This window comes from Manacus candei, unplaced genomic scaffold (genome assembly GCF_025592945.1).
Source record: "Manacus candei isolate 608988 ecotype Guabito, Panama unplaced genomic scaffold, ASM2559294v1 h1tg000159l, whole genome shotgun sequence".
In the NCBI taxonomy this organism is placed as follows: Eukaryota; Metazoa; Chordata; class Aves; order Passeriformes; family Pipridae; genus Manacus; species Manacus candei.
Window position 1 is genome coordinate 3,392,696 of NW_026138207.1, and position 13,375 is coordinate 3,406,070.

The 13,375-nt window shown below is 36.4% G+C and overlaps 1 protein-coding gene across 5 annotated transcripts in view; it reads left to right on the top strand.

The window, feature by feature from the left end:
- TFDP1 (transcription factor Dp-1) overlaps positions 1-13,375 on the top strand; it is a 39,448-nt gene that overhangs the window by 8,544 nt on the left and 17,529 nt on the right. For all 5 annotated transcript variants that reach the window (XM_051772775.1, XM_051772773.1, XM_051772774.1 and 2 more), the window contains one exon: positions 5,765-5,831. In XM_051772775.1, the coding sequence (XP_051628735.1) occupies positions 5,765-5,831 (67 nt within the window). The remainder of the gene's footprint in view (positions 1-5,764; positions 5,832-13,375) is intronic.

Consider the following 13,375-nt stretch of genomic DNA (forward strand, 5'->3'; position numbering starts at 1 on the left):
ATAGTTCTCACTGACTTAATTTGCAAAATGAAATTCAAATATTTTAAATTTTAAAACTTTTTTTCCTTTCCTACAATCCTCCTTCGCTTGATATTTTGATTACCTTTTAAGTTTTGCAAAAAATGAATTGGATGTCCCATAAAAATAGTCTTTTGCAGTTGTGTAGTAATTCATTCCTGGAGCATGTTTGTTCTGGTCCCTGTATGAGAGGAGAATCCAATGGGAAAAGCAGTTAATTATCATCTTGTTAAAAATGACATTTGCTTATGGATAGGGGTGAAAAAAGAATAAAGGTTGTTTAAGCAGCCTTAAAATAAGATTGCTTATTTCTGGTTAAGCTTTTCTACACTTTGTAGGTGTTCTAATATTCTGTTGCTTCTTGATGCTGAAATGAAGCAAACAAGAAAGAGAACTATATTGTCAATGAAGTGGGCCATAGTAAAATTGCATGGCCTAGACCTTTACATTTATTGCCTTTAAAATGACTAGGGATTGTCATTTCTGTAGATCAAGTTAGGTGCACTTTTGCACAAGATTGGTGGTTGTTTGTAGACAGCAGAGGCATGCTCCTGGTCATAGAATTGTGGAATGGTTAAGGTTGGAAAAGACCTTTAACATCATGAAGTCCAACTGTCAACCCAGGACCATGAAATGCCTTTGACAAGTTCTGTTTGGAAATACTTTTCCTTCCCAATTTCTCCATTTTCTGATTCTGTCTTCAGTACTTCTTTCCCAATTTATTTTGAACTTTTCAGTCTGAGTCCCAGCTTATTTCCCTTTTCAGTCATAGTTTAGAATAGATTGTATTTGTTTTCCCACTTCCCGTGCTCTTCCCTTCTTGTCACAGGATTTGATCTCTTTGCTCTGTTAAAGCTCTTTCTTAATTTCTCATCGGATGTATTGCCTGCACTTTTTCAGTGACTCAGTTTCTCTACCTCAGCTCTTAATTCTACCATCTTCCATCTGATTTTGTAGCTCACTTTTTGTATCTTTCCTTGCCAGTCCCAAAACTGTTTTTCTGACTGTCCCACTCTGACTGCCATTCTTTAACCATTGTTGTATATTTGGCACCCACATCTCTTGTTGTCAAACCCAGTTCTGTGCCTCAATCTAATGTGCTTAATCTGCGCTTAGCAACTGAAAATTTCTGTTCTGAGAAATAACCTTTTAGCAGATACCTCTGTTTCCACAAATCTTTACCCTTTTTACTCTTCTTTCAGCTCTTTTTCAGGGAGTATACTTAAAATGAACTCATTACCTAAAAGCAAGGTAGAAAAGGTATTTCTGTGGCAGAAAATCATCCTTCTCTTCCCTATATTTACTTAAAGCAGTGGGAGAGACGTTCCTCTCAGGTTAAATCTGATATACAGAACACGTGTACTTGTTCAGTTTGATTTTCCTCATTCAAGCTTCTTGCTCTTATAGGTTGCTTGTCCTTTAGTCCAAGTTCATCTTGCATCTTTTCTGTTTAGTTTAAAGGTTTAGTAAATAATTTCATGCCAGTTTTTACTAAGGAATAAGTTGCAAGGCTTAAAAGCTGTGGAAGACATTATGTTTTTGTTGTAAGGGTGTTGATTTTCTAGTGCATAACTTCAGAGACTGCAAATATGAGCTTGTTAGTAAAATACTAAATTATTCTCTGGTAGTCTGCCCTAAGGGATTTTTTTAATAACTGAAATTCTCTGCATTTTTAGCAAATTTTGTTTCAGATTAACTTCAATCCCAACAATAAGTTTTTTCCCCAATTTCCAGCTTTTCATGCTGAGGGCAGTTGTGCTTTTCAACTTTTATATGTAAACAAAACAAAAACAGACTTTCTGGTCCTTATGACTGATGATGATCTCATAGCAGGCCAAAGCTAACTTCAGTTGAATTTTTGATTTGTTTAGCTTGCCAGTTGATTTCTTTTCCTTAGGAGCTTTGAATGATGTGCTGAGACAAAACCTTGATGATGGTTTGGATTTTTACTCCAGCATAACTTCTACACTTCAAATTACCAGATTTACTAATTTATCCAATGGACTTTAACCTCCTTTCCTGTGATCTGTGGAAAGATCTTAAGTAGTTATTACAGTTTAGATGCTAGGGTGGATGTCAAAAGCTATTTTTTTAAATAATTATTTATTTTGTTGTAATATGTAAAGGATAAAGGTTGTGTCTGTATCTGTAGCCTGTTCAGCATACCAGGGATTTCGTTCCACAGAGAAGTAGACTTAACCAACATGTCTCTTTGATGAGGAAAGCTATGCTCAATTATGAAATTGCAAACACTTAATAAGCTTTCAGAATCAGATATTAAAAGCATGAAATTATTTCAAGTAGCCCTGGCATCATCATCAAAGGAAGTAACACATCTTGAAATTGAGAATCGTGAGAAGATAAGAAGAAAATATGGAATATGAAAAAAATTGCAGTGAAAAATAGTAAAAATCAAAATATGTTGTTATAAGCAGCTTGATAGGGCCTGAAAACTCTGCATTTTCTCATCAGAAAATAGAATTTCCTTAATGTCTAGACCCTTCTTGACAGAAGATTACCTTTCCATTGGGAAAATCCAGTACTTACTACTGAGTGGGTTTTTCTTGGTGGTAATTTTTGGTTTGGTTTGGTTTTTTTGTTCTGGTTTGTTTTTTGGGGTGTTGGGTTTTGTTTAGTTGGTTTTTGGTGTTGTTTCTTTTGCTCATTGTGAATCTGTGACTATAATGTAGCTAATGAGAGCTATAGTCACATTTTCCTCTATTTTCTTTCTTTCTTTCTTTTGGGCACTGTGCTATGTGGGTTCCAGAGGAGTAATCCTGGTGCCTCCTCCAAAATAACCTGGCTTTAAAAATAGGAGGCATTTCCTTGAAATACACACTGAGAGGTCTTTTGCCTAGTATTTCCATTTTAGAACAGAGACACCAACATTTTTTATGGGATGGAAGTTTTGCTCTTCAGTTTTCTCTCACCAAAAGCTTGTATCCAGTGTTAAATTTTGATAACCTTAGAATTAAGCAGCGTAACCAAAAGTGTGAAGAGCATACTGAGGCTCGAATAACAGAATTTTCACTAGAAATCAGTTTTTACTGTGAGTAATAGCATCTGAGGGTGCTATTTGCTGTGGGATTCATAATATTGTTTCCATATAGCTTTCTCGGAGTCTTCCCTGGGTATACTCTTACAAATTAGTTGAATATTTACCAGCCATTTTAACTGATAGAGCTGAACCTTTAGTAAGACACTGGTGTGGACAGGTGGTGGAACTATAATGGCTGTACTCTTCATCAGTATTGCGGTCCATTAGGGGATTCTTCTTGTTGTTTGGTGATTGCCATTCTCTGATTTTTCCAAAATTGTCTTCTCTTGTTGATTAAATGCTGTGTTTTTCCTAAATGTTCTGTGTTTTGTCAGTGACTTGCGTCATTTCAGTCACACAAAAGCACAGTCCAGGGCATGTAGCACTAACCTGACCCTTTGTAATGCCAGGTTAGATTATGGTTTTTGGAGTTGCACATTGTTTTGGATAATATTTTTTCACTGTATGTTTTACTTATGTAAAAGAAAACTTGGAGCTTATGAGATTACTTGTTACTATGATGGTGGTTGGTTGAGTACTTAAAGATAAAATAATTGAATAGAAATGGTTATATTGGAGACATTCTAATTTTAAAGAAGTAGAAAATGGAAGAGACTGATTACTGAATTGCCTAATTTTCTGGTTACTAAAATAATGATTTGCATTAATACTTGAATTTGCTGAATATCACAGCTTAAATATTTGATTTTGCAGTATCACTGTAACTGACATGCGAACCTGGTGCAGATTTGCTTTTGCATATTAAACCAATGAATGAATTTAATAGTTCAAAATTATTGAATTCGTGTGCTTCTTAAAAGAAAGACATTACAGATTAAAATAGCCATTTTCTTGGTGGTTTTCTGATCAAAACCACAATATATTAAATGCTTTTCTAGTCTCATTGATATGTTTTTTTATCCTCGTGGAAAAGAGGACTTGCAAGAGTCCTGATACAAACCTCTTCTTTCTGCCGTTGAATAGAAACTGAAGTAGTGCTCTTAAAGAAATGATGACAATGAGACTGCACTTCCTGCATGGTTTAACACTTGTTGTGAAATTTAGGTAGAATGGCAGTATAAGGTAACTCTTACCCAGAAATTCTTCATATGTTACATGAGGTTTCAGTGTTCTGGAATGTCAAGTTGCCATAGAGTGGTGGCTCTAAAAACATGTCTGTACACAATACTGATTTCATATTGATGAGTATACCTTTTTCTTTGAAAGTGCTTGATATAGACTGTTACCCTTCTGAATTATGTAGTTGTATGATAAGGAGTTAGATTTATAAAAAGTTCTGGTGCCTGGGAATAGGGCGATGGAGCTGTCATTTGCTCAAGCGGACCTTTGAAATCCCTGTTGTGGGCAAGATGGAGAATGGGAGTACTGGAAAGTTGTTGTAGTCTCCCTAAAACTATGCTGTTGTGTTACTTTTGAGGGTGGAAAGTAGGGAAATGGAGGACAGAACTGTCACAGGCTCTTCATTTTACTTCTCACTTCTACTGTCTCCTTACTTAGGTTTTCTTTGTGCCACCAGGCCCTCATTGCTGCCATGCCATTACAGGCCACTGCTCTTCATGCTTGCCTTAGCAAAATTTCTCTTCTGCTGACTTCCCAGACTGTCCCCAGTGCTCAGTCATCTTATCTTGCCCCTTCCCTCCCCACCCAGTTCACTGAGGAAAGTTTCCTGTTTCCTAAAGTTTCCTAAAGTTCCGTTTCTCTTGTAAGAAATCCTTGGTGTGATACACCTGGATAATAACGGCACCACAGCATCCTCTAGTGGCTTTCTTGGCTTGCCAAACTTCTGGCATATCGTAAGTAGGGCTCTTCGGGTAATCTTTTAGGCGAGAAGCTTTGCTGCTGACTGGCAGCAAACCACTTGATTCTTTCTCGAAGATTGTCAGTAACCTGCACGTACCTGCTATGCACAAAATGCAGCTCAGGACTTTTCAGCCTCTTTAACACCACGTGCTTAACTCTGGTGAAGTGCATGCGTTGGTTTTATCGCTGTTGTTTCTAAATGAAACAACAATGTTTGTCCTGTGTTAATTAATTTTGTTTTCAGGACTGTTTTGTCTACAGATACCAAGAAATTGTGCATGAAGTGTTCTCTATCAAAAAATTAATAGTATTTTAAAAAACAACTTGTACAGTGAGCTTTCTCAAAGGATTGTGATGACTTTTTACACTTTCAGGTCACCATATAGTTCTGTCACTTCAGACCTTTATATTCTGATCTTTAAAAATATAACAACTGAAAAGCTCAAGATGTTTCTTTTTAATGACTTTTTTTATGATTAAAAAGGCCCACGGCAGTCTCTACCCCCTCTGCTGTTTTTGCTATAATGTTATTACCTTTTGTGGCAGGTAAATAGTATGTACACAGAGAAAGGTGTAGTTGCAGGTGTCAGTGGTTCAGATTAGAAGGGTACTCAACCATCTGTTAAAACAGTGCATGTACACTCCTTAAGACAGAATAGCAAAATGGGTGTAAGCTGGTTTTCTGCTTGCTTTTTAAGAAATATTTATAAAATCAAGGCTTTAAAATTTGACAAATACTGTACCACAAACAGTGCCATTACATAGCAACTGAAAAAGTGACAAAATGCGAGTGGTTGCAGTAGAGGCTTCTGGTATGATGCCTTTCATCTTTAACAATAAAAGCCTGTCTGTGGTTGTAAATTTAATCAAAGTTACTTTCTTTAACAGGCTGGACTAATTGAAGCCAATGGAGAGCTTAAGGTGTTTATAGACCAAAACCTAAGTCCTGGAAAAGGTAAGAACACAGTTTTTAGTAATATTTTCCATTTCTTGATTTTTAGTAGTTATGCAAATTGCTGGCTTTAAACTGTTTTCTTAGCACAGTTTTTGTAAAACTTTTCTTAGGTTATATAACCAGCAAGCAAACTGTAGATTTTCTGTGGTTTATAATTGTCTTAAAACTTAATGTGAAGTTCAGTGGTAGTTCATCATCCCATGTGTGATCTTCTCATTAGTGTAGCTTGTGTTTAAGCATAAAGACCAGGATGTTCTAAAATGTGTTTTGTGGCACTGAGTTTTAGCCAGTGGAAAAAAAAATGCTGGGGTGAAGAAGTTTAAAATGGGCTATGACGGTTTTTATGATAGTGCATCCTTATCCTAATGCAAGCTTATCTCAACCTATATTGTGAACAGAACTCTCTTGGACTTGCAGATAACGCCTGTGCATGTATGATAATGTAATGTAATCAAGCAATTTTAATAAAACACAGGTTATAAATTGGAACTTGAATTTGATACATAAGAGTTTGGTTTGCTTCACAGTCATCTGACAATTTATTTTAGTGTAATGGCCATTTTCTTTTGTTGTTGCTTCCAAATGATGACAGTCTGGTTTATTCTTATGTGTGACAGATGGTGTCCTTTGATAGGCTGTATGAAGTAGGGTTAAATTTACATTGGGACACTTACCTACTTGCTGTCTGATGCTTTCATAAACCTTACTGTTGACAAATCTAGTGAACTTCATGCATTGTTGGATTATGCTGGTACACTCTGATTAACCTGTACTCCGTTTCAGGTGAACTCTGTTAGTATGACTGCTCTAGTATTTTATATACCATTTCAAGAAACCCATTTAATTTCTGTCACCACTACTAGGTACATCAGGTATGTTATTAGAAGCTCACTAGACTCTCTCTTTGACATTCCTTTGTCTAAAATATACATTGATTTGCTAAAGGGAGGTGTCCAGCTGATCTTCCCTGTTCTGCTTTTGGTGGTGAGGGCATTAAGCGTTGAATAATGATACGTCTTACCTGGTCCAGGTGTAAACACAGTCACACACCCCTGAGCAGAAGAAGTGTGCAGGTAGGCACCTGTACCATGTGCCCTAACCCTATGGGCAGTAAAACTTGTGGTTTTGTTAGGGCAGATACTTAGCAGGGTGCATTTTACACCCACATAGGTGTCTGTGTCTAGACCCTGTTACAGTCAGTGGAGAGCTAGTCAAAACAGTGCAGTCTAGATAGCAGGAATTGGAAATTTGACTCTTTAATTATTACATAACTCTTAAAGTGGGCAAAATAGAGACCATTTTATTGCTTATGGAATTTTTAAAATAAATGCAGGTAATTAAATAATTTATTACAGACCTGCAACTTGTCTGGTTTGAGAGTTGAGCTCTACTCTTGATGTATACCACTATGAACAATACAGCAAACTAAGCTGTCCTCCATTAATTTCTGCATCTCATTGCTTTTAGAGGGATTTTATAAAGTTAATGGACAGCAACTAATTCTTAATATTGAGAAGAAACAACTGTTTCTCTTGGCTTGATGAGATTATGGGTTTTGCCTCTAACTTGTCTGTGTTTTATGTGCAGGCTCTGCACATAATCAGAGATTAAAATTGCAAATATGTTGTCACCAAGTACTCAGATACGTTTTAGAATACATTCACTTAATTAGTACTTCCTGTGCCACTTTTTGTAATTTTTAGGGTTTTTGTTTAGTCTTTAACTGTCTTGAAATGTAACTACTGTACACAAAAGTACTAGAGCTTTCTGTAAGTAGCTGACTGCATTATATGCCGTTATATCAAAAGAGTGCAGTTCTCTGCTGTTTCTTTAAATCTGTGCAAAATTTCTCTTAATTTCACAATTCAGTCCAAAGCAATTGTGGAGTAAGCTTTCCATGGGGTAGCAGAAGTGTGTCTGGTAAACTTAATTCTTAGGATGAACTGAAGGGGGTCAGGAAAAAGTCTTCCTGTTTTTCTCTGGTGGTCATCATTAAAAGTGGTGGTTTATTTTTTGGTTGGTTGATTGGTTAGGTTTTTGAGTGCTTATCCCAGTTTGCTGCCCCCAACAGCAGTAATTGGGCAGACTCTTCAGGGAGAATGCAGGAGCCTGGCTACTTTTTGAAGTCATTCTTTTTGTACTCTCACAGCACTCAAGGTCCTTGTATCAATAGTATCAGAGGGTGCATTCCATTATCTTTTTGGAAAAGTCCAACTTTGAAGACCCAGCGAATCAAGAATGAAAATTCAACAAGAAATGTATGACTTGCTTCAGTTTCCACTTGTTACTAGACAGATGTGAAAGGAGGAGGAGTTCAGCTGTCAGAGGAATAAAGGTTTTAGGGGGATGGTAGAAGACAAAAAACCAACTTGTGTGCTGGGTCGTAAGAACATGCTTGCAAAAGCAGTTAAAAAGAAAGAGCAAAATATTGTTACTGAAATGGTCTTGTAAGACTTTTTCAAAGGGCTCTAAGTGAGTATGTGACTGGTAGGTGTATGAATCAACTATGAAAGACAAGCAACGGTTGACCTTTCTGACCAAAACTGGTTAAGATGCAAAAATTCTTACAGCCTAAACAGCTTTGTTGCAATGCTTTCAGAATAGGCTGTGAATGGACTTGTGTAAATTTTTAATCTGCAGCAGCAGAAATCTGGTGACTGTGAACAGGTTCTTTTTAGACTGAGTTTTATTAGGATAAATTGCTGTTGTATCTTAGATAAATAATGAAGAGGGAACATCACTCATCTTGCTGAACAGTTATGCTGAACAACTGCTTGCTTAAAAAGTCCTAAAGCTGTAGAATCAGAGAGAGGGGATATGTTAGGGAGTAATCTCTGTATGCAAGTCCTATCCATACATTCGTTCCCTGACTGTTCATTAATATCCGCTGTCAGAAACAAGTACAACGTAGACAACCATTTTACTTGAATAAGTGGGGACATGCTTCCAATAGTTCATTTTGGAGAGACTGGTCTCAGCCATGAACTCCAGATTAAGATTTTTGTTTTAAAGCAGAAAATGAACTTTATTTATTTTAAGAGAAGAAAATAGTATGCTAAAAAAAACCCCAAAAAGCAAAAAAAACCCAACAAACAAACAAAAAACCAACAAAACAAAAAAACCAAAACAAAACGACAAAAAATCCCAAAACAAAACAAACCAAAAAAACCACCAAACCCCCCAAAAACCTCACATGACAACCTCAGTAAATTTTGTTTATGATGCATGATGCACATAATTTTGAATAAAGTAGTCATGGATATAAATACCATTCTAGAAAATGGTCTAAAAATTTATTTCTTTAAAAGCATCTTTAGTGTGAAACCAAAGTATATGTGGTAGAAATGAGATGGCAGCTTGTGTTTCCTCCAATGCCTGTGCAACCTCCAGAAGAGATTGACTGTAAATTCACTGTGTTTTCTGATACTCCTGTGTATTTCCATTACTGGAATGTAACACTCCATTTATCCCTGAAAAAAAGGGATAAATGTGAAAGGTTTGTTTTACGTGGTGACCAGGAAGGTGGTTTTCCAACTGGCTAATTCATTTTGAGAGTTAGCAAATACATATGGGTTGGAAGGAAGGGAAGGAAAGAATTTTTAAGAGGGGCTAACCTAGTAAAACTCCTTCACAAGTTTGTGTTTTCTATTGTTATTTGGCAATGAATTTTAGAGAAGGAGACATTTTGCTGTTCCTGGAGGTTACATTTTGAAGAAAAGTGCTACGTTCTGGTCCTTGCCGTATTCTGATCCTTGCCATATTTAGATTAGTGTTGATATTTCGGTATTAAATAGCACACTGTTCAATTCTAATCCTGTCCCTTGCTTGTGAAGAAATTTGGGTGAAAGAAATTATCTGCTTCACACGAGTGCAAGGAGAAAGGTAACCAGTTGTATTTAATATTATATTGAAATTAAAGCTCTTGATTTAAAAATTACTTGGATAGAAAATTTGGATCTCCTCTCATGCCAGTAGGTGGCATTATTGGTATGTAACTGGAAAATACTTGTATGGCTCTAGCTCTTATTGCCTCTTACACTTTAAAATATAAAGTTTCACATCTTACAGGCTAATGATAGTCACATTTCAGATTTGGTAATTGTGAAAAAATAGAAGTCAAACATGTAAAATTTTGAGGTGTATATTAGACTCATATTTCAACGCTACCTACCTGTAAGATTGTTTTGTTCTTTTTATTTATATTTATAAGAAACTTCTGCAATGTAATGTTACTGTTACTTTCACTTGCAAGTTCAAACTGTGTATTATTGCAGTGAGGTACGTCCAATTATTGTTGTTTAAAGTCAAGCTCAAGAAATAAAGCTGTTGCTGGAATTAGAAATGGTATTTTGGAAAATCTAAAAAGACTTAAAAAGTCTGAAAGTAGACGACACAGGATATTTCAAGACAGACTTGGAAAGACCAGTTTGTAATACTTGAACTATTACTAGTCATAGCTAAGGATGATAAGAATCACAAAGAAGTCTGAGTTGGTGTAAGAAATTAGTAAGTACTACACACTGGGGAAGGTCGATGTCTGTACAAAAGCTCAGAATGCTGCATAAGCATGTTTGTTGTCTTAACAGGATGGTATGACTTGTTCAATAAGTAGAGGTGCTTTTACTTGACTTGGCACACAACTAGAGATAGTCATCTGTGTGTTGTCATAACCTACAGTAGTTTGATACCGTCAAAAAGAATTCAGTGTTTCCTGAGAATTGGCATATAACTAACTAGTAAAATATGAATGATGTTGGTGAGAGAGCCATTAAAAACTGCAACTTCACAGGAGTGGCATCTGAGGAATCAGTCTTGCTGAAGCCCTGGAATTGGAGTCAGCTGTGGAAGTTTCTGTAGCAGCAAGAAGCCAAATAAAAGTGAGCAACTGAAACTTTCAGGTGTATGGGATAAATTGCTCTAAGGCAATTTTTTTGTCAGTTTTTATTGACAGTATCTCAACTGAATAGAACAGTACTTTTGATTAATGGAACTTATTTCATAAGTAGTTCATTTTCTCACTTTTTTTCCATGTTGGAAATAAATCCTTTGCCTTGAACAGAATCCAAAGAAATAGTTAGAAACCTTCTTTAAATCTGCAGTTCTGAATGATATCAAACTGTGGTTTTCATTTCTGTTAGCAGGCAATACAGATGTTTTGCTCTTAACAAAGGAGGAAGGTACTACTGAAAGCACACTGAGCTGTCAGCTATTTCATGGCTGAAATAGCCCAATGCAACTTTCCTGAGTGGCAAATAAGAAATAGCTGAAGATGGTATGAAGAGAAGTAGAGGCCATCACTAAAGATCAGTGAGTCTAATGTAAGGTCTTCTAGAATGCTATAGCAGTGTTTGAAATAAGGCCTGTGACTTGCAGAGACCCTTAGAGAAATCTGTATCTGGAATCTCAGAGCTTTTCAGTTGAAAAAAAGAACCTTTGCAAAGGATTAGGTGTACTCAAGCTACTTCACATTTCTATAAGAGAGTCTGTTTGATTTTGGATTCCAGACTTGATAATTTTTTCAGACAGTTTTCTAGACACCACCCTGGGATTGAAGGGTGGCATGCTGGAAGGAGAGGGGCAGGTAGTGACCTTAAGACTAGTTTGCTATTTGTGTTCTGTTTGTTCTGAGCAGTTGTTTTGATGGACAGGTTTTTGGAGCTGGAATTCCATATGGTAAGGAATTTTGTTTGTGATGTTGAAGTCAAATTCCCTCTTCTCCTCCTTCTGTCTCTTCTTCTCAAAAGGAATTAAAAATCCACATACATAAAACTGCCAAAACTGAATCTATAACATTTTCAGGAATATTCTCATAGTTTTCATGTAATCTTATATCAATCTTTTGCATCTTTAGCAAGTACAGGTTTGCTGGCTTTATGTAAGTTTTATTCCTATAAACTTTTTTCAAATTCCCAAAATAAGAGATGTAATGCTCCAGGTGGCACCTGGCCTTCTCAGAAGTGACAGTAGCCATGGAATCTTGTGTCTGTGTAATTTCTGTAAATCTTGTTCATGTATCACTGGTCCTTTCTTTTTGATCTCCCAGAAGAGACTGTTGGGCTCTTCATCTGGTATTCTGATACAACTTTTATCAGGTTATTCATAGTAATGTTACCTTTTTGAGAGCATGTCCTATTTGACCTGTATTGAGGCTGGCTTTATGTTTCTACCTTTGAGTTGTATAGCTGACCTTAAGCTAGATTCTAACTACTCTCTTAAAACCCATCAATTTCAAAGCCAATTATGTAATTAAGACATAAGTTTGCTGAATTCATAAGCTCCAAAACGTCACCTGAAAGGTTAATTTTCTTTAGACTTATCTTAAAATGACCCTTTGCTTAACTCCTGATTGTGTTTGTTTTTCCCAAACTGGTCTACTGGACAGAGTTTGGTTGCGACTGTTGCAGGAGATGGCAGGAGTTATTTTGCATTCTGATAAACCACTGTTATTCTATATGTTCTTTTTTGGGGTTGTAATAACTCAGAAGGCGCTTGCAAAATTACCTTCTTGTCAAATCAAGTTCTCACGTATACAATAGCTCTTCTCTGCTAGAAGAGAGACTAAGAAGATGTAGTTTGTTAGAGACTGCATTATCAGAAAACGGAGTTGTTTGCTCTCACAAGTAAAGAAAACATAAAGGCCGATTTACTTCAGAAGATGGTATGGCACCTAGAATGAATGGGATTTGTGCTCCTGGGACAGGGAGTAACTCAGCCCATCCTTTTTGACCTGTGCACCAAATTCAGAGTCGCTACTGTTTCAGGAACTGGAGCGGTCAGCTTTTCGAGAGATCTACAGCATGGTCTGCAGAGGGCACTCCTTTCTCTGATTTGAGATGTACCGTGTCTTTTTTCTGTGGCATCTTAAGTTATTTTAAATGTTCTTAATTGAACAGTCCTTTAAACTGCTGAAAGTCTGCAAGGGATTCTTTCTTTTTGGTAAAACTCTTTTGATTTGCTTTTATGTAAAACAGTGCTCCAGGTCAAAAGTTCTCCCTGGAATGCAACAGCTAATCGAAGATAGCACTTATTTGTTTATAGACAGATAAATAACAGGTTTTGTTAAAGGGTGCTGCTGTTTTTGTTGGGCAAGTTTTATATGCCATTACTCCTCATTCCGTCTGTATCATTATCTTGGGTTTGGAGGTATTCTGGAATATCGTATGTTCTATTACCTTTAGGTTTTGTGATTGCTTGTAAGTACTAAGAGCTTTTTTCCAAACGTTTGGGACACTGAGAATTAAAGTAGTAGTAGTTATATCCTTCTGTATACATTTTTTCCTGCTTTACATGACCTTTGTGTGCAGTTTTCAAAGTCTTTAAGGGGGGGGAAAAAAAGATGTCAGAACTAGCAGTATTAGTAATTTGTTTGTTTTGAAAAGGAAGAAGAGTTGGTGCCAGCAACACTGTTTGCAAACTTGTGGTTGTAATTTGTAATATGCATACTGTATGTTGTCCATAAAGTACAGGATTATTTGGATTGCAGTGATTGCTGTTAAGAGTAACAGTAATTAAGAAATGATTAGTAAAAATTCCTTTGAGAAACT